Here is a 25,721-nt window from a genome sequence, read left to right as displayed (position 1 = left end):
GATAAAATTTCACAAGGACCACCTACACAGCACTCACAAGAGTTCAAATCCAGAAAACGGCTCTATAACTTTTTAGCTTATGGCCCATAGTATCTACATACCAAGCTTTGTCAATATCAGATACCGTATTTTCCGGTGTACAAGTCGACCCGGTGTATAAGTCAAGGTCAAATTTTCAGTTTAAAAAGTATAATAACGTATAAGTTCTTCATTTCTTCATAAGTCACTTTTGAAAACAGTGCTATGGTCGTTCTCAAAGTAGTTGAGAGTCTTTACCACTGTTAGCAATAAATCATTAGGATCTGTTGTTTCTGATATTGAATTACCGGATTAGTGCTCACTGATTGTATCCACGTGTTGAATGTATTGTGTATACATTGAATGCTGCGTGCCTGTAGTCTAGTATTAGACTGCTGTGTATTGATTATTGGCACGCTGCTACAGCAGCGCAGCACATATAAAATGTTGTACAATGATACACGCACGCGCTTTTCTTTCTCATTTGATTTTTAAGATCAGTTGATTTTGAACCAAAAGAAACTATTTTATCAAAATTCTAAATTCTAGAGGTATATGAGTGTAGCCTAACATAAATTAATATTCCATTTCATCATAGGAACCTTGAACTCTTAAACATCATCACTTGAAACGATATTGAAAGTGTATTCAGTGCATAAGTCGACCTACGTTTTTGGACATGATTTTTGGTCTAAAAAACTCGATTTATACACAGGAAAATACGGTAATGATTGTAGGACTAGTAGCAATTGAATGATTTTACAAGTGTAACCTGTACAGCGCCCCCTAGACATCAGATTGGGAAAATAGAAAATATTAACATACCAAATTTCGTCACGATTGGATTACAATTGTAGGACAAGTCGCGATTTAAAGATTTTACAAGTACCACCTGTACTTGGAAAACCGCTCTTTAAGTTTTTAGCCCTTGTCCCATAGTATCTACATATAAAGTTTTGTCAACATCGGACTATAATTGTAGGACAAATAGCGATTTTAAGATTTTACCAGTTTGACCAGTACAGCACCCCCTAAAGGTCAAATTGGGAAAATGGCTCTATAAAATTTTGTCCCTTGGCCTGTAGTATCTATAAACCAAGTTTCGTCAAGATCGGATGATAATTGTAGGACAAGTAGCTATTTAAAGACTTAACAAGCGCAAGCATAGAGCGCCCCTAGCGATCTAATTGGGAAAACGGCTCCATAACTTTTTAGCCCTTGGCCCATAGTATCTACATCCCAAGTCTCGTCAACATTGGACAATAATTGTAGGACAGGTAGCGATTTAGAATTTTTACAAGCGCCACCCGTACAGCGCCCCCTAGAGATCAAATTGGGAAAATGGCTCTACTACTGTTTAGCCCTTAGCGCGTAGTATCTACATACCAAGTTTTTTCAATAGTGGACAATGATTGTAGGACAAGTAGAGATTTAAAGATTTTACAAGTGCCACCCGTACAGCGCCCCCCTAGATATCAAATTGGGAAAACAGCTCTATTACTTTTAAGCCCTTGGCCCATAGTATCTACATACCAAGTTTCATCAAATCAGAAAAAAACAGTATCACCAGTAGCAAACTGGAGCAAAAGTTGACGGACGGACGCTATGACGGTTGGACAGACGACGACGGATAATCCCCCTAACCCATCAGCTCCACTGACCTTCAGTCACAGCGGAGCTAAAAATATATTCGAGAGGAATATTGAAAATGCAAGATTTGTTGGAAAATTACAATTTTTGGAACTAAAATTTGTTTTTCCGAGTAGTCTTACCCTTTCCTATGGTTTTTGCAAATATTTTCTAAATTTGTATTGATAGCCAATGGTTTTTCTATATGACCCGGCCCTGCGGTATTGCATTAAGCCATCAGCGAAATCCGCCATCTTTTTACGCCATAGCAGACCATGCGGGGCAGGTGGGCGGGATTCCGACCATAGAAAAGGGTAAGTACTACTCAGAAATACAAATTTTAGTTCCAACAAGAGCCCAAGGGGCACTATGGCCAGCCTGTCAGCTTTTCAGATAATGGCAAATGATGAATTCTGTGGGTTAAATTTGTCCAAATACAATAATTTGTCCAAATTGTGTTTTCATAAGTAGCACAGACAGCGACTGGAGCTGGCAGGAACAGATACCTCAATTAAATCTTTCTCCTTGGTCTTATTGATTTGAATGCGGAATAGAATTGAAATTTCTTAAATTTGCTCGATTGAAATGGATTTGCTGTTTTACCTTGTTCAATAAAGTAACATTAAATTGGATTTGATATTTTTGCAGAATAAATTTGAGCACATGGCTAACTAGCATATCAAGGTCATCCATCCGAATTGATAAAAAGCTATTTATTCCCGGACTATGCACAATTGTCAACAATATTTACGGTAGTGCAAATAAAAATATTCCACCCAAAAACCAAATCAACTAGAAATCACAGAAATCGTTATTGAAATACAATTCTAGATCTTAAAATTAAACCCGGACGTAAAACGGTAGACGATACCGTGGGTTCACGTGAACACCTGCTGATCTCTGCGGCTAAGCCAATCAAAGAGGAGTCTTTGCTTTCTGATTGGCTTTTTAAAACAGATATTTTTGTGATCAGATTTTCGCAAAAAAGCTCATATATATCTTAACGAGGCCAACTTTCAAAATTCAGCTTCATTGGGGTTGGAGAATGGATAAGGCTCTAATGAATGATTTGTATGAATTTATGCTCAGTTCCACCGTCAAATAGCCTTTACTCTGGAAACCCTGTCATTTAAATTCACTCCATTTGTATAGTAATAGGCTCAGCCTACGACTGGCCTAAAAATTGTAATATTTCCGTTGAGTACTGTACCCTTTCCTATGGTTTTTGCTAGACTAGCCTAGCACAAGGATGGTGGGAAAGGTAGATGAAAAAACCACCGCATAAATGCAAAGTAAGAGGGAAACTAGAATGAGGCAAAGCTTCGAATGCCCCCGGCCTGAAATGTACAGGCATATGTGAATTTTCAGGGTTTGTCCCTGGAATTATTTTATAACGGGCTTCCTAGCCCCTATTGTCAACTGTTGCCTATAGAGGACAGATACCCAGATAGAGAGGACAAATTGGTTCCATTGCAGCATATACAAATGTATTATACAAAAGCATTTGTGTCAATAAAAAAGAATGTTAACGTGGTTTTACATGTCGGCCCCCTGGTGGCTAAAATTTAAATCGAATCGACCCAATTCTAAATAGGGTTCTACCCCAAGTGAAACCCTAGTTGTGTACCAAGTTTTAAAGCAATCAGTCAACAATTGCGGCCTCTAGGCTGTTAACGTCGTTTTTCATGTTGGCCCCCTGGTGCCCATAATTTGAATCGAATCGACTCAATTTTAAATTGGGTTCTGGCCCAAGTGATATCCTACTTGTGTACCAAGTTTTAAAACAATCGGTCAATAATTGAGGCCTCTAGGCTGTTAACGTTGTTTTTCATGTCGGCCCCCTGGTGGCCACAATTTAAATCAAATCGACCCAATTTTAAATAGGGTTCTGGCCCAAGTGATATCCTACTTGTGTACAAGTTTTAAAACAATCAGTCAACAATTGAGGCCTCTAGGCTGTTAACGTCGTTTTTCATGTCGGCCCCCTGGTGGCCATAATTTAAATCGAATCGACCCAATTTTAAATAGGGTTCTGGCCCAAGTGATATCCTACTTGTGTACCAAGTTTTAAAACAATCGGTCAACAATTGAGGCCTCTAGGCTGTAAACGTCGTTTTTCATGTCGGCCCCCTGGTGGCCATAATTTGAATCGAATCGACCCAATTTTAAATAGGGTTCTGGCGCAAGTGATATCTTACTTGTGTACCATGTTTTAAAACAATCGGTCAATAATTGAGGCCTCTAGGCTGTTAACGTCGTTTTTCATGTCGGCCCCCTGGTGGCCATAATTTAAATCGAATCGACCCAATTTTAAATAGGGTTCTGGCTAAAGTGATATCCTACTTGTGTACCAAGTTTTAAAAAAATCGGTCAACAATTGAGGCCTCTAGGCTGTTAACGTCGTTTTTCATGTCGGCCCCCTGGTGGCCATAATTTGAATCGAATCGACCCAATTTTAAATAGGGTTCTGGCGCAAGTGATATCCTACTTGTGTACCATGTTTTAAAACAATCGGTCAATAATTGAGGCCTCTAGGCTGCTAACGTTGTTTTTCATGTCGGCCCCCTGGTGGCCACAATTTAAATCAAATCGACTCACTTTTACATAGGGTTCTGGCCCAAGTGATATGCTACTTGTGTACCAAGTTTTAAAACAATCGGTCAACAATTGAGGCCTCTAGGCTGTTAACGTCGTTTTTCATGTCGGCCCCCTGGTGGCCATAATTTAAATCGAATCGACCCAATTTTTTAATAGGGTTCTGGCCCAAGTGATATCCTACTTGTTTACCAAGTTTTAAAACAATCGGTCAACAATTGCGGCCTCTTGGCTGTTAACGTCACTTGCGGCGGCGGCGGTGGCGGCGGAGACGGCGGCGGCGTATACAGACAGGGGTAAATCTATATGCCCCCTCCCAACTAAAGTTGAGCCGGGGGCATAAAAAGAGAGCATACCCAAGCACTGGATGGAGAACTGTACCACAGGGAGGACCAGTTGGCCACAGTGAGTCCGTCCAGCTCGAGGGCCCGCCGAATTCCGCAAAATTATTACTTGCGAACATGAGCTCAAACTATGTACATGGGTACAACCCTCGTGATCCTGATAATGCGAACATAAAAATTCTACCCTAAAGAGTCAGATCCGAAAGAACGGACACCTTGAGCCATAACAACAAGACCGAGCGACACTAATGAGCCTCACTGGCCTGACACATCCCTTAAATAAAAGGACACATGTGGTGATGGAGAATTCCAAAAGGCGGCCCGACAGACTTCTTCAAACAGAGCACCTAAAAAAGCCATAGACCTCACTTGATGAGAAACAACTCCTTCCATAGAAAGATTCTATTTCAATAAAATGTCCTTTATCCGTGAAGAGACCCATCGAGCCACTGTGTCCCGAGAAATATCACCCTTGATCCAACAGTGGAATAAATAACCGCTCCCGCGAACCCCTTCGTAGAGCACAGCGATCTAAATAAAAACATAACGCCTGTACATGGCATAACGTCCTGTCCGGAAGACCCGGTTCCACTCAACGTTTAAGGGCTTCAATTCACCATTGACGACCGACCCGAGCCTGGCCGTTAGTTCTTTGACAATAACTCCAAAGCAGGCTGCAGCGAAACAAATTCCGTCGCTGGCCCGAAGAAAATATGACCTTATCCAACTGGAAGTGTATGAATCTCAGAACGACGGGCCGAGCAAGCCAAGAACAGCAAGAATACAGTCATTTTTGGCAAATTCGCAAATGACGCTTCAGAAAGAGGTTCAAATGGAGCATCCATTAACTGCATCGAAATTACTGAAAGATCCCATGGTGGAACTATACCCGGTACCCGAGGTTGGGAAACAGAAAACCCTGCAGTTAGCTGGGATATCCGATGATGTGCCATTACATTTGGCCATCCAGAAGCACGCAATGTATGGGAAATCGCGAAGCGGTAACCTTTAATAGTTATAACCTGCAGACCTTTTACTACAAATATATGCAGTAAAAAATCTGCCAATTGAAAGGCTGAATCCAAGAACATGTCTATCGCACTATTGAGCCCAAACGTCTACTTTTACTTAGTAGCCACGTGAGAACAATAAGCAATTAACGATATCGGCTACTTTTCCAGTAGTATACATTTCAAAACAGTCACTCTGAAATAGTATTCCTTTCAATTCGGTTGGTTTTTCATAGTGGCTGTTTCGAAGAGTCTACTATTGAAAAGTGACCATTTGAAAACATCTGGTTTTGATAGTGCACACTAGCACTAGAGGTGACTGTAAAACCACCCGCCTGTAAACAGTGACTTTGTGATAATAACTCATACCATAACGGCTACTCTCAAAACATATCGATTCTTAAAGTCAACTATTGAAAAAATGGTCAACTATTGACCATTTTGAGATCGCTTGCCAGATTCCCTGTTATAAATACACTGTAGCGACATATGCTTCAGATTTGCAGTGATACGTGACAATATAAACATACTGAGAAACTCTACTCACCTATAGTTTGGGGTATAGTTCTATTTAGAGTGACTCAGTTAAGATCTGAAGATATTGTAGATACTCTTTGAGGATGTGAAATGTAATGAGCAATTCCCAACTCTAACCAATAAAAGTCGAGATTGGAGTTAGATTTATTTACAAATTGTCAATAGTTATGTAGTTTTAAGATAAATCGAAATTTCCATTCTTTTTCATGGCGATATAATTTAATGAAGAATTCAATTTGAACAAATGCAGCTATTTTCAAGCATAGTTCTGCATTTATTTTTGATTTAAATTCTTTAATTAAAAGCGCAATCATTAATTCAGGCTAACCTCTCATTATTGAAATGGTGGTTTATTTTCAACGGGGGCCTGGATGTCTTAGTATCTTAAATGACGATCTGTTCGAATTTCCCTGAATTCTAATTTCGCTGCATCATTGATTTTTTTAAACAAAATGTGCTATATATATCCATGTGGATTTTAAACATTCCAAAGAAATCATCTAAATCAAGCCCATATTTGATCAAATTTAATATCAATAAGAAACTTTGTATGGTATTCAAGATTTCATTTGGTGAAACCGCAACGTTTCGACGGGTGACTAAAACAGCCATCATCAGGTGGAATGTAGACATTCCTAGTGAGAAGGGATTTTAGTCAGATGGCTGTCAGTCAACAGCCGAAACGTTGTGGTTAAACTTTAATAAATTTCATGATACAAAATTCTATTGTGGAATTTAATTTAATTCATTTATCTACAGTTAATGGATTAGAGTATTTTATTTGACTTCTTCGGGTACTGTAGTCGTTTAGGTCGAAAATTATTCACTTTTCAGCACGGAAGCGATATACAACCGTGTTGGTCGCTATGATAGGGATTCCCTGTATATTCCTGCACCTTAAAACGGTACCTTTGTTGGTTCTAGCCTGCATTCGCTTCCAAATTCAAGTATTGGTATCATTATTCTTACTCTGAATGCACTTCTGTTATGGTGCCACATATTAGTAGTTATTATTTTACGATAATTTGTAAAAAAGAGTTTAGTTGGAAAAAACTGATAATTATCTTAAATGATCATTGGTTCATCGATTCAGCGAAGTTCAAACACCATACATTTTGGCGTATTATTTTATTGGCACCTTGAAATAAAGTCTCATAGAGATATTGCGGTGCTGAGTTTATTACTATAAAGAGGTAATTACTTTTGGTTCAAGGTCTTTTGGTGACCAATGCAGTTTGTTCATTCGTGCATCAATCACTGTCTAGTTAGCCAGTGTAATTGATCTGCTGACCGATAGCTGCTGCTGGGTTTTTGATAATCTATATAAACAATTTACTCAACAAAGTAGGAAAGTATGTGAAACTGAATTTACAGCCTATCGCATTTCTTTTACTTCTTAAGCCAAACGAAGTTTTCTCTATCAAATGAAATTGCTGATTTCAAAATTACGTGAATATCTCAACACTGCACTTTTATACGCTAATCATGTGATCTTTTATAATAAGTTGGTAATTTCATTTCAACCAAACTGTATAAATATGAAATAATATTTGATCAGGCAATCACTTCTAGCAATCGATAAAACGATTCATGAACAAGCCGAGAACAGCGTGACAAAGTGAACATCACATGGATTACTTAAAAATCCTTTGTATCGAAATAAACAATAAATTCAAGGTTAATTCTTAGTATTTTAGATACATTTTTTTTGAAATATTTTGTTTAGTTTTCATCCAGATAATGATATAAATAGGACGTAATTCATCTTATAAACATATGATTTTTTTATGGACTGGCACTATATTAGTATTAATGGATTTAATCCATGATGATGTTATATAAATCAATAGTTTTCCTATTGGATATTGCCATTTTGTTGAGCGTAATATAAATCAGGGGATTCTTGGCAACTCCAAAACTTGGATTTTCTATTCACAGAACTGTATTCAAAGCATACAGAGTTCTGTATACAAAGCATATAGGGTTTAACGGTACCTTTGAACCTGTCACGTATCACTGCAAATCTTTAACAGATGCTGCTATTTTGAACAGGAAATTACCAGGCCATCTCAAAATGGTGACTTTTCAATAGTTGACTTATAGAATCGATATGTTTTGAGAGTAGCTGTTATGGTATGAGTTACTATCACAAAGTCACTGTTAACAGGCGGGTGGTTTTACAGTCACCTCTACTGCTACTGTGCACTTTCAAAACCAGATGTTTTAAATTGGTCACTTTTCAATAGTAGACTCTTCGAAACAGCCACTATAGAAAACCAACCGAATTGAAAGGAATACTATTTCAGAGTGACTGTTTTGAAATGTATACTACTGGAAAAGTAACCGATATCGTTAATTGCTTATTGTTCTCAAGTGGCTACTAAGTAAAAGTAGACGTTTGGGCTCAAAAGTGCGATAGACATTTTCTTGGATTCAGCCTTTCATTATTGAGCAACAAAGGGTGAGCATGGATCAATTTCCCCTGTAGCTCACCAATCTGTAAAATTACCCCATTTGGCGCCGTAAATGGTACTTGTCGATGGCCGCTCAGATCCTGCGATAAAGGAGGTAGCCTGTTCCGAAAAGCCTGAAGCTGACAAGGATCGCTAGACACTTCCCCTGAGACAAAATCAATGGGAATTTCGGAAGAAACCCGGGGTTGTCGCACAGGAGGTTGAAAAGTGGTAGGAACCATTTCTGCCCCGGCCAACATGGTGCTACCAGAACTATGTTGCAATTAACTAATCTCTCCCTTTGATCCAGCAAGCGCGGGAGGACTGAAGAGGGCGGGACCGCATATGCATGCATCCCTGACCAATCCAGAGAGAAGGGGTCGACCCCCAACGCAGTGGACACCTCCGATTGAACCGGGTGGCAAACAGATCCAGCAGCGGATTGCCGAACGTGTCTCGAACCCGATTGGCTACTTCTTGGTGGAGAACTCATTCTGTCGCGATAGCCTCACCTTGACGAGGAAGGGCATCAGCCACGTTCCTTTTCCCTGCTAAATGTGCCACAGTCATGGAAACTCCCTTTGCCTGGCACCAAAGAAGAATTTTGGCTGACAGATCCGTGAGGGTTTCTGAGGGAGTGCCTCTCGATTCTGATGGTAAGCCCTCACTGTTGAATTATCCGTGGCTAACCAAACGTGATGGCCCTCCACTCGACTGTGAAAGAACATCAGGGCCTTCCACACGGCCAGCATTTCCAGGAAATTTATGTGGTTGGTGGCTTCCTGGCGAGAAGGTGGACGGAGAGACTTTCCCGATTCGGATATCGAAGTCGATGCCGAGATAAGTGAACTGTTGGGTCGGCGTCAACTGAGATATTTCCCTGTTTACGCGGAACCCTAGCTCATGGACTAAGTCCAAGACTGAGGTCATTGCTTCCTGACATTCTTGAGCCGAGTTTGCGACTATTAACCAGTCGTCGAGGTAAACAAACAGTCAAACACCCCTGGACTGAAGTACCTTCTGAATGGACTTGACCAACTTGGTGAAAACCCACGGGGCCGTACTGAGGCCAAATGGAAGAGACCTGAACTGGAACTGGCAGCCATTCCACATTATCCTGAGAAATCGCCGAGATTTTTGGTGAATTTGAACCTGAAAATTAGCATCTTCCAGGTCCAATGAAGCTGCCAATTGACACGGACGGTGCCCTTGAATCACGTCGTTGGGTTTGGTCATCCGAAGCCTTGGAATATCTATGTTCCGATTGAGGGAAGATAGATCTATCACCGTCCGTTTAATCTCTCCGGCCTTTGGTACCATGAATTTTCAAGGAAACCAGCTGGGAGAAGTTTCCTTGCCAACTGGTTCTATCGCTCCCTTCTCGGCCAATTCCTTGAGAGCCGGAGAGATTAAGGCCTCCTGACCTGGTTTTGGCCGCATGTCGGGAGGTGACCTCGTCAGGTGCGGTCGCTATAGGAAACGGAGACAGTAGCCACGTGAGACGACCCGGTAGGGCCAACCGTCTCTGAAAAGGTCGGACCAGTGGGTGGCTGCAGACAACCTCCCACTGGTCCAGAGAATTCATTTCGAGTTTTTGCAAAAGAAAGAGCACCTTTTCGGAGCCTTCCCCTTGCCCCGATACGAACCGGAACTGTTATGACCGGACGAGGCTTGGCGCGATTGTTGGAGCTGTGCACTAGTTCTCCAACTGGCATCTGTAGCCGCCTGAGAAAGCGTTGAAGTTTGAGTTGGTCCTGTTTGAGTCCGTGCCGAACCTTGCGCTGCCGGCATCGGACCAGAACGCTTTTTCCACGGAGTTCGGATGGTGGACTTTGTCTAGACCACCCGAATCTTCCTCACCTCGGCGGAAACAGGGAGTGCACCAACCGGAGAAGTGTTGCAAAGATGTCCCCAATGGAGCTCTCAGTAATGAATTGGACACCTTATCTGGTGGATGAGCATCTTGACCTCACGAGTCGTTGGAGTCATTACTAGCCGACCAGAATCCGGTCGTACCAATCACAGCGCTTGTAACAAATGACATTAGGCTTCTGTTGGTTTTGCCGTTAAATGGACCAATCAGCGAACGTTTTACCGAATAAGAAAGTATTTCGCAAATCGATATATGACGTCATGTGCAACAGCGCCAGTAATGAAATCACGCTTCGTGAGGCCAGGGGGCTGGTGGAAGCGAGTTTGGGAGTAATACCGGACCCCTGGCAAGCGAGGATGGTAGACGAGCTTTGGAACTGGAGTCCATGACTGACTGACAGGAGGCTAAAACAAGTTCAGCCTGACCCAGACCGTGTTTGAAACAAAATTGAAACAGACCGTGCCAAGGATTGGATAATCCGGTCCATTCCCTCTAGTTTAAGGGCAACTTACTCTGGGTGGGAGCCGCCATGGACAGCGGCGAGAGAGTCAACACCTTCAGTGCCATATCCTGAAACCAACCATCCCTGGTAAGATTGTCCAGGATTGACATCATGGCCACCAAACCGGACTTAGGCAAACTTAAACCCGACTGTGCTGATCCAGTATCCGGGCTGATCAAAGTATAATCAGCATCCAGGGAGCTATGACTATGATCCACAGCACCTGGAGTTGCATAATACGCCGAGCGAAATGCGCCTATAGGCGGATCAGTTGAACTGAAATATTTTCCAGATTTCATATCCCGTTCTGGAGGGGGAAACGAAAACGTTTCGGGGCGACATTCACCCCACAATTGTGTATCTAATCGAGCCCATTCTCTTGAAACCGCTGCAGTTCGAGTAAAACATTAAGATCAGAGTCCGGATGGTAATAAGCTTCCATTGACTCACCGACCAGAGGAGCTGCAGTGGGCTAAGCGCGAGTTGCCCCGTGTTTGACAAACAACTCACTAATCATTGCTCTAAATGGCATGTCCGCTGCAGGTTCGGATAAAACTGAATGGGACGGAGATACGTTGCGAGCCAGGGAAGTCCCCATTGAATGGGGCAACCAAAAATTGCTTGCAGCAGGAACGACACCAGAAGAAATTGCCGCTTCTGGGACTGAATCCTCATTTTAATCAGACCCTACCCCAGCATCCGGGAATTAAGTCAGAATTCCGAATAACTGAGTGGGCTGGTGAACTTCTAACCGGACAAACAGGAATAGGCTTACCTGTTGTAGAAGTTGCAGTAACGACTTGTTGCAACGATGAAAACAAGTTTAAAATTCTTTCTTCAAATACACGGAAATTCTGAGTCAGGAATTTTCCCATATCCCCATGATCATGACAACTTAGGTGACGGTCCCTAGAAAAGGATCAAGACCTGCTAGAAGAATCTAGACTGATCTGCACCTTCTTTGCTAACCGACGTAGACAAAAGATGAGGCAACTGCCGGCGACACTTTCTGCACTAACGATCGTAATCCCTCGCGCGATCTATCCTTGATCTGCAAGGAGACCTTGCACGTTTATTACGTTCACGGCGTATGGACCTGGTAGGAGAGCGAGCTCTATCCCCAGAGCGACGAACGTCAGAATCGGACGAACCGCACGCCGGTGACCGAACTGGCAGTTCAGAACCGGGAGACGTCTGGACCGGACCGGTGCCGCCGGCTTGTGCTGGTATTTCGACTACCGCAGCCACGCGCACTCAGTTCAGATCTCGTTCTACTAGCCTATGTAAGCCTACGTGTCCTTGCATCTGGACAGAAGGGCCTTCGGCCTATTGCACCTCAACCCTCCTAAAAACATCGTATTCCTACACTTTTTTATCCGGGTAGGTCTCCGGGGATTTCAATTCGTAAAATCAATTTTATTTTCGGATTATGAAGAAACAAATCTTTTGTACTACGCGTCGCAGCATTGTTGTCGGATTTCTATTGCAAATTTTATTTGAAGTTCAATCCATGAGTCCGTAAATAATCACAACAATTATACTGTGTTTGTTTGAAACAGTAAAGCTCAGAAGGCCTAAAGGTCATGTACAACTCAATAAACGCTTCAAGCAACCTAGAAGCAATCTCTTAAGTCTTTTACACCAAATATCAAGCCTGAGTCCAGCTAACGGAATAGAATGTGTGATATACAGGAATTATTTAGTAAATATCCTGTGGATTTGGTAAAGACTGGTACTGTAGGAAAAATAGAATATTTATAAATGGTTGAAGCCCACGGCTGAATCACTGGTAGTAATAAATTCATTTATTTTGATACCTAGTCACCGCAACAGCTTTTCTCCGCTGCATCAGTTCGGCGTGTTTAGTTTAGGCATACGACACCAGTACTCTAATGATTTATAATAGTAAATTTGGTATATAAAAATAAAATATTGTTAAACGCGGCCTAATCACAGGGAGTAATAAATACATTTGTACTTGATTTGATTCTCATGGTGAGGAGAAACTCAGAGTGGATCCCCGGAACGACGATGTAGAAACACACGTCGATTCATCGTTGTTTATGGCTCGACAGTGCTTTTAAAATTTAGAGTAGTAAATATCGGTAATTTGGATCGGTAATATGTACTGATCAAGAATGGGTTATTGTTATATGACTGTTTGAAGACCGCGGCTGAATGTGCAGGGGTAATAGATTTGATATTTTATACTTGAATTGATAATCGAACTGGCAAGCAACCTGCGGTGGATTTCGTAATGGCGACTCAGAAAAACATGTCGTCTCATTGAATGGGTCTCAATTTTCGATGTTTACGACTCGGCAGTTCTTTCGTAACGTTAATTCATCAAAACACGCACAGAGTATTTGTAGATCGTAGTGAGTTGAAGGATATCAGATGGATTGTATCGACAACAGTAGTAATGTAAGAAAGCCTATGCACTTTTGACAAAAAAGTGTGGAAAAAATTATTATAATAATAATAATAATGAAATGTGTATACGTACAGTTGTGTCCAACATTGCTTGTAGATCACCCAGTTTGGCTTTCGTTGATCCTTGGCAAGCCTAACATCAAAATAAAAAAATAAAAAACGCTTTTATACCAATTTTATATGTACAATGTTCGAAACAATCAGATGTGTATGGTTTTAACAGTTATAGTTTCAATGTTGTATTTTCAAATTAATATAAGTTCATTAATTCTTATAAGTTTTAGAATATTAGAATGAATATTAGAATAGATCAGTGACCAGTCTATTAATTCACATTTCAAAATGTGGCTAGTTGCTTGCGTGTGTTACATAGACAATATATTCAATATGCACACAATGAAATAATAGGCACTAACTGCCGATAATTAGTACTGGAAAATACCACAAATATCATTGATTTTGTGCACAGAAGTAAAGACTCTCAATTTCTCTTGATGAGTATTGACATTGCAAATGTTTTCAAAATGACTTACACATGAAGAAAGGGTCCACTTATATGGCGTGTATAGACTAATGCATAGCTTTTTTACCTGAGAACTTACACGTCTCAGTTTATACACAAGGTTGATCCAGATCAAGACTTTCAACACTTCTATATAGAACCAGGTAGGTTGAACGAAAATATTCGATATAATATATACTTTGTATAATTTGATATCGTTAAAGAACGAATAATCAATTTCTTTTCACAATTCCTCAAAGGAATTTTTCAGGATTTGGGAACCCTTACAAAAAATTCACACATGTTATATGTGTGAATAACACACATTACATGTGTGAAAGGTGTGAAAGACACAGAAAACACATGTGATTCCAGCTATCACATGTGTGATCTGTGTTGTGAAGCATATCACATGTGTGAATAACACATGATCACATGTGTGATTCTGAAATACATGTGTGATTGAGAAATACATGTGTGATTCACACATGTGATTGGCTCAACAACACAGATCACATGTGTAACCGCTAGGATCACACATGTCATTAGAATAACACATGTGATTAACATCAGTTATTCCAATCTGCAACACAGTGTGAATATTTCGGATATGAACCATTCCCATGTTGGTTCCAAATTCTGAACATCTGCATTTTTGTCATAGAATCCATGTTGGAATAAGAATATTTCCATAACTGTTCTCATTATTTCAACATTTTCAACACATGGTTAGATTTATGGTTAGATTTTTTACAGCGCAAAAACCAAGTACCAATGTCCACGGACTATTGAGTTTGTATTTTCATTCGGCTTAATAAATAAAATAAGGTTATGATATGTTTTTACATTCGCTGTTGAGTTCTAAAAAAATATAAATATTCAAAAACGACTTAGCAGGAAAATTAGCAGGTAATTACGGGATTCGAACCGTTGACGACGGCTAGCAAAGGACTTGGAATGAGCATGCAGGCACGCACGGCGCCATTTGCAATTATTTCGAGGATAGTCGTTGCTGTTTTTAATCAATTTTCATGGTTAATTTCTTAGTTCGAAAAGTCTGGTGTTTGAATCCAAGCTCAAAAGCAAGTATTATTGTGTTTCATCAAATATTCATAGTCGATGATGTTAATTGAATGTACTGTAATCGGTAAAATCAGTGGCGTGTACCAATCAATCAATTAAATCAAACTCATCCAAACTTTATTTCAATCATTGACATGATTGATGCAATACAAATATTTCATGATTGATGCATGCAAAGTACAACATGTCCATGCCTAACAAGTAGGCCTAGATTACACCATGAACTATTTTTAAATCACGATATGTCCAGGAAAAAGACACTCGTTTGCATACTATACTGTATAATTCCTAAACTGAATGCTCAGCCGGTATTGAACAGTATTTGCCAATTCTTTCTACATTGGAATAAATCATTTACAAATTAAAATGGAATTTTCCGTTATTAATCTAGGGAGTCAGTACATTTCCTCGAGTAGTAATTTATCTACATGGAGAATGAAACGTGTACTTTCAGCCGGAACAAATTACTGAAAAAGAGGTTTTGAGTCCTGTTATGGTAAGTGTTGATTGAAAAAATTTATAAGCTACTGTAAAAGTAGCGCCGTTTATTTTCGTCTGGTTTCACTTATCATAATAATGTAACTTTGGCTTTTTTCATCAGATGATTGATATTAGGGATATTGATTTATTGATTTATTGTTTGGAATTGTGTGTAGTATTTAAATGTTTTATAATTTTGTCTCATTCCAGATCATGTTCTGAATTGTAGATTGGGGGTTACCGCGGCCCAAATTAGAAAGAAGATTGGACAAATGCTGAAACAGTATAAATTGGCGAAGTAAATCTGTAAATATTTGAAAATAAAATTCCCATTAACATGTAAGCTTACACAAGTGAGTTATTACATTTGGTTGGTAATTTTGAAACTTCATTTTGTTTTGCCACTATGTGGATCTCCTTTCAGGCAATGAGTTTTTAGGAAATTGTGAAGTATGGATGAAACATCATGTCCAATGAAAGAAGTGGTCAAATTTTGACCATTATGAATGTGTGCTTATACTTCTTCTTGAATACAGTCGTGTGGAGCTTGAACAATGAGGATGACTGCAGATCACATGCGTTATAAATCACACATGACTGTGTTATGTGACATGTGTGATTTACATTCAGGGCTGTATCACACGTGTGATTCACATGTGTAAAAATGGGACAATTAGATTAGGAAATCACACGTGTGATACAGCTTGAATGTGAATCACATGTGTGATTCACATGTGTAAAAATGGGACAAAATCACATGTGTGATTCACATACAAAATCACACGTGTGAGACATGATGTTTTGCAGACAAAACTGGATACTCTATCAGCCAATGAGACAATTGGCCTTCGTGAATTTATGCCTGATGACCGTTATGCAAGACGTGAATGGTTTCAAGAGTTACATTTGCGTGAACCAGTTGAATGTTACTCGTATTATTATGGGAACCATCTTGGTGCGGTAAAATATATATGGAAGTTTGATGGCGATCGAAATAAAGGCACTGCTGAAAGTATACAAACTGTGAAAATGGTGAAGAAAGATATAAAGCAGTAATCAACTAGAGCTATGAGGAACCTCTTTATTGATAAATATGAGAAAGTTGTGGATGCTAAGCCAGCTATTCTACGAGAAATGTATCGATTTACCACTCAGGACTCAGCTTCTGCAGAGACCTTGAAACAAAGCGAAATAGATGCCAGGGTGATCAAATTCATTGCGAATTCCGATAACCCAAAGCATTTTTAGGACTTACGGCATTTAAATGGGAAGCCAGGTTCTACGAAGTATGATGTTTTCTGGGATGAAATGAGTAAATTCTTAGAGGAAATTGCATTGTCAATGACCGCCGCCACGGCCCATCAATGTATATGCCATTTGCAACCAGTATTAGCGACCTGCAGAGAAAAATAATACAGCGGCTTCCACCAGAGGCACCCATTCCCTGCATAAGTTGGATCAGGTATACGATTCTTGTATGTATATGTCTGTCTGAATAAACATGTGATTTCTTATGCTTTCCATCTGATTTATTTTCAGATTACAATTTTGGTCTAGTAACCCTACTCCAAGGCAGCAGTACACTATACAGAAAAATTTCCCGTGAAGTATGCTGTGCAGCAGCGAGTTCTAAGGAAAGACCATATCGACAGCAAATATGCTGGTTACTATTTTAAAATGCTGAAGGTATATATTTTGTGAGGGAAGTATCTTCATTATCATTTATCTACAGTGTATTGATATACGATTTGAATAGTATGGTATTCTGCTACTTTGACTTTATTAGTTGGAATAATCCTGGCATTAATCAGCAATTAAACTAGGGTTTTCAAAGTTGAAAACTATTTAATCAACAACTCGCCAACAATTTGATTTTTGTTTGCAGGAATTTGCTGTCCAGTATCGAGATCAGTGCATTTTCCTCTGCCTAGATGACATGGCTGTCATTTCCATAGGAGATCACAAACAACCTATATCAACTGGTGTCAGAGGCGGGAAGTCATTAACTCGTGCAGATGAGCATAGTACAGTTAAGGCATTAGATCATGACTACCACGTATGTGGCCTGATTCCCTCCGTTTCACTTGATGTCGATGTACCGCTTGATGTCAAAGATGGATTCTACACAGGAGGCGTGTATGTCAGGGTCAAGGACAAGGTAAATTGGCTAACAGTATTTTATCACTGTGACATTTTGTATCTGTTGTCATCTACTTCCAGCTGACTCAGAAAAATTAAGAATTTTCTACTTTGATCATGATGAATTTTATGACTCATTCTGGGTTGCTGACTTAATGATGTCTTCACAAAATTAAATTCTTTCTAGAACTAATTCATCATTTTCCGCACAAAAGGCGGCGTCAAAGTTTACAAATTGGGCGATAAATTCTTAGTAAGTAAAGGATGTTTTTTCTCTTTTGTTACAGATTTTTCAACCTGCTAGTGCTGCTACACATGCTGCAGCACAGCTATCTTTAATCAGAGATAGACATAGTGATGACAATGTCTACTCAGATAGGTCAATCTTGATGAACTTCACTGATGGTGGCCCTGACCACCGGACCACATTCATATCTGTTAGCAAGTATAGCTCTGTTCATTGGTAAGTACATTGCTGAATAGTGCAATTACATAATACAGATAAAAGATGCAATTGCAGAGCCATGAACTTATTTTTCATATTTTCTTCAGCTCTGGATCTCGAAGGACAAGGTAAATTGGCTAACAGTATTTTATCACTGTGACATTTTGTATCTGTTGTCATCTACTTCCAGCTGACTCAGAAAAATTAAGAATTTTCTACTTTGATCATGATGAATTTTATGACTCATTCTGGGTTGCTGACTTAATGATGTCTTCACAAAATTAAATTCTTTCTAGAACTAATTCATCATTTTCCGCACAAAAGGCGGCGTCAAAGTTTACAAATTGGGCGATAAATTCTTAGTAAGTAAAGGATGTTTTTTCTCTTTTGTTACAGATTTTTCAACCTGCTAGTGCTGCTACACATGCTGCAGCACAGCTATCTTTAATCAGAGATAGACATAGTGATGACAATGTCTACTCAGATAGGTCAATCTTGATGAACTTCACTGATGGTGGCCCTGACCACCGGACCACATTCATATCTGTTAGCAAGTATAGCTCTGTTCATTGGTAAGTACATTGCTGAATAGTGCAATTACATAATACAGATAAAAGATGCAATTGCAGAGCCATGAACTTATTTTTCATATTTTCTTCAGCTCTGGATCTCGAAATGTTTATACATGCACGAACAGCACCAGACGCGAGTTACCTGAATCCAGCTGAGCGGATTATGAGTGTTCTCAACATGAGCCTCCAAAATGCTGCATTTTCAAGAAAGAAAATGCCCGACTAACAGGAGCGCTACGTGAAGCATTGTTCAACTCTAACTGAAGTCAGGAAGCAGGCTGAAAAATTACCATCCCTTAAACGTGAATTGCATGGATCAGTTATGGAGGTAGGCAACTGGTATGCATATGTAATATTTTTTATAGGGAGGGGCTCATTCATTTATTACGTATGGAAAAAATTTGACTTTTTTTCCATAGCATAGTTTCTGAACATAGCCTTAGTGCCAGTCTTCTTTATTTTGATGAAACTTCTTTGTATCTAATTGTGTGGACACATATAAAGCGCACTTTTTTCTTCTAGACGTATCAGCCCCACTCCACGCGGTGGCGCCACCCCGCGGGATTTACGCGAAGCAGCAGAACACAAACACGGCCATTCTCTCAATTTTCAATGATAGAAATCGTGTGTGTATTTCAATTATTTCGGCTGTTAGGGTTTTAAGGCACAATATAAGTTGATGATGTGATATGGCGATGTTTATTAATGATTATTCTGTAGTGAAGCTAGTCACGAACGGTGCCGATTGAGTGTACAGCTGCCAAAAACACTGAAATGTGCGTAGTTGCGTAACTATTTGCAGTGAATTGCAGACGAAACATGAAGCCTTAACGGCCGTTTAAAAAAAAATTATACCAATCGCAATTGTAAAATAAAAATGAGATAGAACCTAAGTTAAAATTCTGGCCATTTCTAAAATGTTATTGATTATTATTACTAATTTTTAGTCAGTGCGGAACGGTTAGTTTTCCAACAATAATGAGGGGTGGTAGGTAGTCATGCAATTCAAGTCATCATTTATTACACGTTACTTCCGTGTTGTTGAAAATCTCACGAGTCCTGGACTAAACCCCAATAAACAATGTGATCTGTGTGCTGGCCACCAAAATGCACACAGATCACACTACACTACCCATTACACACTCCAGTACCCACAGCTTTCATATATCCATCCGAATATTTAGTGGCTTTCTTCCTGGGTTGCGGAAACAGTGAGAGATGCTTTTGGTCAACTTCTCTACAAGGAATCTCCTATTTTAACCAGAGAAACCTTAGCAGAAGATGCCACCAGTGCCCTGAATGATGCATTGGGTGTTCTGAGCAGAAATATCACGGTGGAATCCAAATTGTGTGAAATTAGGGATGATCCAAGCTTTAATAAATTCATGGACTTGCATTGCCGTGAGCGCCAATACGTTTTTCTGGTAAGTTAGGGGTGCTAGCCAAAATCCCTTCATGAGCTGTATGATTGTGTTCGAGTTTCAATGTCACTGGTTAATGGTCACCAGGGGGTGATGAATAGGCGAATAACTTACTATTTTAATCTTGTATTGGTACCAATGCATATTTTGTAACCACAATGAGTTCCAAAATTGTAGCTTATGACATGTTCTATAATTGTGGTGAGTTTTAAGGTCATCGCTTTCTTACTATGTTCACCAGGGGCGTTGAATATTGAAATTTTCTGTTGAGCATTTTGAACAACTTTCCAAGTGGGTGTGGTATCCCTGCTGGATCCCTTGTTATATATCGATAAATACTGCATTATTTATTTTAGACCAATACTTAACCAGATTATATGAACTGATATTATGGATTGTATTTCTATAGGTTAGGAAGTGTTTAGATGATGATACACTTCAGTGCAGTTATTGCTCACTCTTCCCTCCACGTATGTCAGCAGATAGATACCAAACTCTTGCATTCCTACCAGATCCAGTCTTAGATAACAAAACCAGCATTACAAGTCATTCCAGGAAGTTTATGGAAAGGATACAACAGAGAAGGATATGCCATCGAGAGGAACGAAACAAGAAACTACTGAAAATGACAAAAAGCATAAAGGAATCCTAGTTCGAGGTGAGCAAACACTTATTAAAATTGAAAATGTATTCAAGGTGTATAATAAACAGTAGACTTCCTTTCAATTATGTTATATAGTGATTGATGAGTCACGTCAGGTCACATGACATGCTGTTAGGGGCTAGGTAACCACGATGGAAGATCTTAGGTTGCCATAGATGGGTTGGTCTGACGACGAAACCCATCAAAAATTCAAAAGTAAGGTGCTGGATTAAAGTATTTTGACCGTGCTGAAGTGATAGAGGAAAATTCGGTGATTCCAACAGTATAAGGATGGTGGAAGGTCATGATTCGAGAGCTGTAGATTTTGCGATTGTTTTGAGAAAATCTGTATGTGAGATACAAGTCAGCTTTCCAATATACAGGTAAGCAATGGCGACATCAAATTGCGCCTGGATACGTTAAAATCAACGGTCACCGGTCATGATACCGCAATCAAGGGTATTGAGAGCAAATTGTCTGTTCAGCATAATAGCGTGTCAAATCTGAAAACTTCTGTAAATAAATCTGTGTCTAGCAATGCCAGTAAAATTGATCGCATGGATACCTCATTAAAGGACCAAGTTGAAAAGAATGCGGAATTAAGGTCCGAGTTAAATAAGGCAAAAAAGTCCATTTCATGGCTCGTGACTTAATGCTTAGATATCAACACGAATTGAAAGTAGCTGCGAATATAATCGTTGATCTGTTAGACGACCCAGACCGGTGTTTGATAATTTCAAACTAACCCGTCAACCGCCCTGACGAAGACGAACATTTAAAGGCATTATTTACAGAGATTGTTGGCCAAATCGGATTTAGTGGCGATATTATTTCGGCTTGCAAACGTCTTCCAGTGAGAGTTACCGCCATTAGTCAAGTTAGCATTTGTTTCAAAGAATGTTAAAATCAATGTTGTAAAGGAAAAAACATGATCTTGACAATAGTTTAGAATTCAAGGATATAAGGATTAGATCATGCAAGCCGCACACTGAGAGGGGTTTCGGAGAGTCCTAAAGATGATCCCAGGCGGGGATAAAGTTTAAGTCACGGGTAGTGGCAGAATTGTGGACCTGGTACAAAATTCGCTGAGAGTGATAAGTCGGGCGTAAGTTGCGATGGTGCAAATGATGGTTAAACTCAAGTAAAACCGGTCGGTGATGATGGACGTGTAAAACGGTTGCACAAAGATTCAACCGAAAATGCTGGTGTAGATAAGAATACCGAGGAGTCTGAGATGGATACGGTTGGTGGCAAAGATTGACGGGGTTAATATCATAAGCCAGTTAAAATATCTAGTTTGAATGTATAGAAAGAGGCGTAAGACAGGAGTGCCCCATGAGTGCAATACTCTACATAATTGCAGCGGAACCATTAGCAATTAAAATACGCGAAAACAACAATATCAAAGGAGTAAAGCTACCAGACGACACAGAAATTAAAATCAATGCCGTCTAAGAACAAGATAACGATCACCAGATCTTCTTGAAATGGTAAGACATCATTCTATTATATGTTTACAAGAGACTTAACTAGCTGATACAGACATATTATCAGTTGAATTAGAGGGGTACAAATTTTTTGCTAAGTGTAGAGATATAGATAATCGATCTGATGGTTTAGGCACTTATATATCAAAAGATATTGTCAATTATATCAAGAAAAAGAAAGTGCATACCCTAATGCTCAGTTTTTTCATATCAAACCTGCTCTCTTTAGGAGAAAATCGTTCTGATCAATCGTTATATTGAGCCAGAAAATTCTGATAACACTGACAAATCTGTTTTCAAATTATTATCTACCAAAATAGCTAAACAAGGTGATAACCATAAGATTTTCTTATTGGGTGATTTCATTAGTAGGACTTGTTCCCTTAATGAAATTGTCAACATGGACAAGCACATACCTAGTACAAGTAACTATAGTTTTGAAAACAGCTTACCGTTTGATGAAAGGAAGTTTGATCTTAATCCCAGGAGAGCAAGTATGGATGTATCCTACAATATTATGGTCACAAATTGATAAATCTGATAAAAGGCCATGGTCTACTTCAAAGTGGCTTTACAAAATAGCCATAAATTGCCGGATTTTTCAGTAAACGATCTTACTGATAGAACTGCCGATATTCTTGTAGAGAGTGCAAGAGCTACAGGTATGATCAAACCTGCCTTCACTAATGATAAAGTGAATCGAGCTTTGCATTTGTCAAAAAAACAGGAGTGGTATAATAACAACTGTGAGCTAAAAAAAAGCATTCATGAGAGAAAAAAAGAATAATCAATGCCATTCTTCCGATGGGTCAAAAATATTGCTAAAACAAGCGAGTAAAAATTATAAACGTGAGCTCAATAAGCAATGTGCCATTTATAGACTTAACATGGCAAAACAAATTCGTTATCTCAAAATCATAATGCAAAAGAATATTGGAATATTATAAAAGGCGATAAGACTTCCACGTTGGGTAATATTCAACTAAACGTCTTTACTGATCATTCCAAAAAAATTGAGTATCCGCGATGATGTCGATACTGAATTAGTTCCTCCCGAAGGTCCATGTCCTATTGATAATACTTGCTTGAAAACTTTCTTCAGATTTGATGAAATTAATCCGGCTATAAAATGTCTTAAAAATAATAAGGCATGCAATGCAAACCTTGTAATCAATGAATTTCTGAAATGTTCCTCTCAGCAACTAACTGAAGTATATACTAATCTATTCAATTTAATCTTGCAGACTGGTATAGTACCGGAGAAATGGTGTATCAGTGTAATTAAACCTCAGTATAAAGGTAAAGGAGGTGTCAACTGTACCGATAATTACAGGGGCATAACGATACTTAGTTGCTTAGGGAAACTATTTACCGCTTGTCTAAATAACAGACTATGTAATTTTCCGAAAATAAATAGTCTACTCGGTCAAGAACAGGCTGGGTTTCGATCAAATTATTTGACAGACCATATTTTTAGCCTCCATGCACTGATAGAGCTTCATAAATAGAGAAGACATCAGCTATTTTGTCTTTTCGTAGATTATCATAAAGCGATCTTGTAAACCAATCTGTCTTATGGAGTAAATTATTAGATCGCAGCATATTGGGTAACATATTCAAAGTCATCATAACATGTACAATAATGCCAAATCGTGTGTAATGGTTGATGGAGAGAAGTCCCAGATTTTCTCATGCAATATGGGAATACGGCAAGGAGAAAACCTGACGCCGTTATTATTTTCGATATTCTTGAACGATTTTAAACATCATCTGTCCACAGCATATCCTGGTCTACAATCAATTGAAAAAGACTTCAAATCACAATTTGATGCTGAAAGTATTGAACATTATCTTAAAGTATTTACACTGCTCTATGCAGATGATACGACTATTTTAGCTGATACCACTGTTGATTTACGGAATGCAATTAACTCTTTATATTCCTATTGCCAAGAGATCAAATTACAAGTTAATGTCGCCAAGACGAAAACAATAATATTTTCGAGAGATTTAATTAGAAGACATCCAGAATTTATATTTGGCACTGATATTATCGAAGTTGTCAGAGACAATCATTATCTAGGCATAACAATGATCTATAATGGAAAATTCTCGATATGTTAAGAGAAGTTAACATCGCAAGCACAAAGGGCTATGTTTTCGTTGATTTCTAAGGGAAAAAGATTGAATTTAATTTCTACTATTTTGTATAAACTCTTGTACTCTCTTCACTTGCAGGGAATCTACAGTGCACATTGGATAGTAGCAGTTGAAAGCTGGTTAGGCAGATTAGGCTTTAATTATTTATTTATTAATCAAGATAAAAACAACTTAGGTAGTGAATTTTTCAAGCAATCTATTAAGCTTAGAATGTCTGACCAATTTAAACAAGATATAATAGGTCATGTGAATAAATTGCCCATGGGCAAAGTGTGGTTTACCTCGAAAGCTAGAGGTTGTTTGGAATAAGGGCATTGCTTGAAAAATCATTCTAATTCGTGACCTCAAAGTTCCAAAAGTTTATATTGTATTTTATCTTTCTTAAAGAACTATTTTGTAGTCAAAAAAGACCAAAAATATACATTTGGTAACAGTCCACGTCCAAAAGTTTGTAGGGTAGAGGTAGGCGCGGCAGGGAAACTATTTTATATTCTCAAAAAAAATTTGTTTCACAATAAAAAAATATTCAAATAAGGCCATCCCAAAATGATTGTCTGTTTGCCGTAACACTGACTCATCTTTTCAGGATGAGTCGGTAGGTAGGTAGAAATTTTTTTGCAAAATTTTTGGGCAAAAAAACAAACAAATTTATCACCTTTTTTACATGGAAACAATATCGCAAAAACCATCTCATTGTGCACGGGAAATTTGTCTAATAGTGTAGATTTCGAGAGTTATTCTAAAATTATAACTTCGTCCAGAGCGTCATCGCTGTGTTAAAAATTAAACAGTACATTGAATATGTGCGTGCTTTTACGTTACCAGCTTTAATATACTCACTATGAGAATGAATGGCAGCTTATTGGAACACTGCCAGTTTCCTGGAAAACTTAAATTAGGCCATATGTCAAGGCATGTTTTCACACGATGCACACTTGAAATCAAACATGCGTAGCTCATACGTCGGCAGTGGGTCAGTCAGTCGGCCCTTTTTATCAAAAATAAAATTTATTTCAATGAATCCCAGAAAAAAATTTTTCACTCCGTACCTTTGAAGTCGGGTCACGGCAAACAGACCATTAATATGGGATGGCCTAAAATTCATATAATGTCACATATCAGAGGGTGGCCAAATAATGGTTCTGGGAAACCTCTTCCAATGTTGGCTGCGGAAGTTAAAATACCGGTACCAAAGAAATGGGCTATTAGATCGTTTTAAATCCTGGAATTTACGAATACAATATTCAGACCGACCTATACTTGTAGTTTGCTGCTTAATATTTTCAGGTAACAAGACATTACAATTTATTACAAATTCTATCAAACAGAAAACACAGCGCTCATCTTCTGCTACGATTATTTAGCCTATTTTCATGTCAAACGTGCACGCGTTAC

The 25,721-nt window shown here is 39.0% G+C and overlaps 1 protein-coding gene and 1 pseudogene across 4 annotated transcripts in view; one reads left to right on the top strand and one right to left on the bottom strand.

Moving 5' to 3' along the window:
• LOC141904778 (exocyst complex component 7-like) overlaps positions 1-25,721 on the bottom strand; it is a 221,742-nt gene that overhangs the window by 105,485 nt on the left and 90,536 nt on the right. For all 4 annotated transcript variants that reach the window (XM_074793438.1, XM_074793437.1, XM_074793435.1 and 1 more), the window contains exon 13: positions 13,468-13,527. In XM_074793438.1, coding sequence (XP_074649539.1) covers positions 13,468-13,527 — 60 coding nt within the window. The remainder of the gene's footprint in view (positions 1-13,467; positions 13,528-25,721) is intronic.
• LOC141903280 (uncharacterized) lies at positions 16,318-24,439 on the top strand (annotated as a pseudogene).

This window comes from Tubulanus polymorphus, chromosome 4 (assembly GCF_964204645.1).
Source record: "Tubulanus polymorphus chromosome 4, tnTubPoly1.2, whole genome shotgun sequence".
In the NCBI taxonomy this organism is placed as follows: Eukaryota; Metazoa; Nemertea; class Palaeonemertea; order Tubulaniformes; family Tubulanidae; genus Tubulanus; species Tubulanus polymorphus.
Note: the sequence above shows the minus strand (reverse complement) of the source record. Positions and strands in the feature narration are given on the sequence as shown.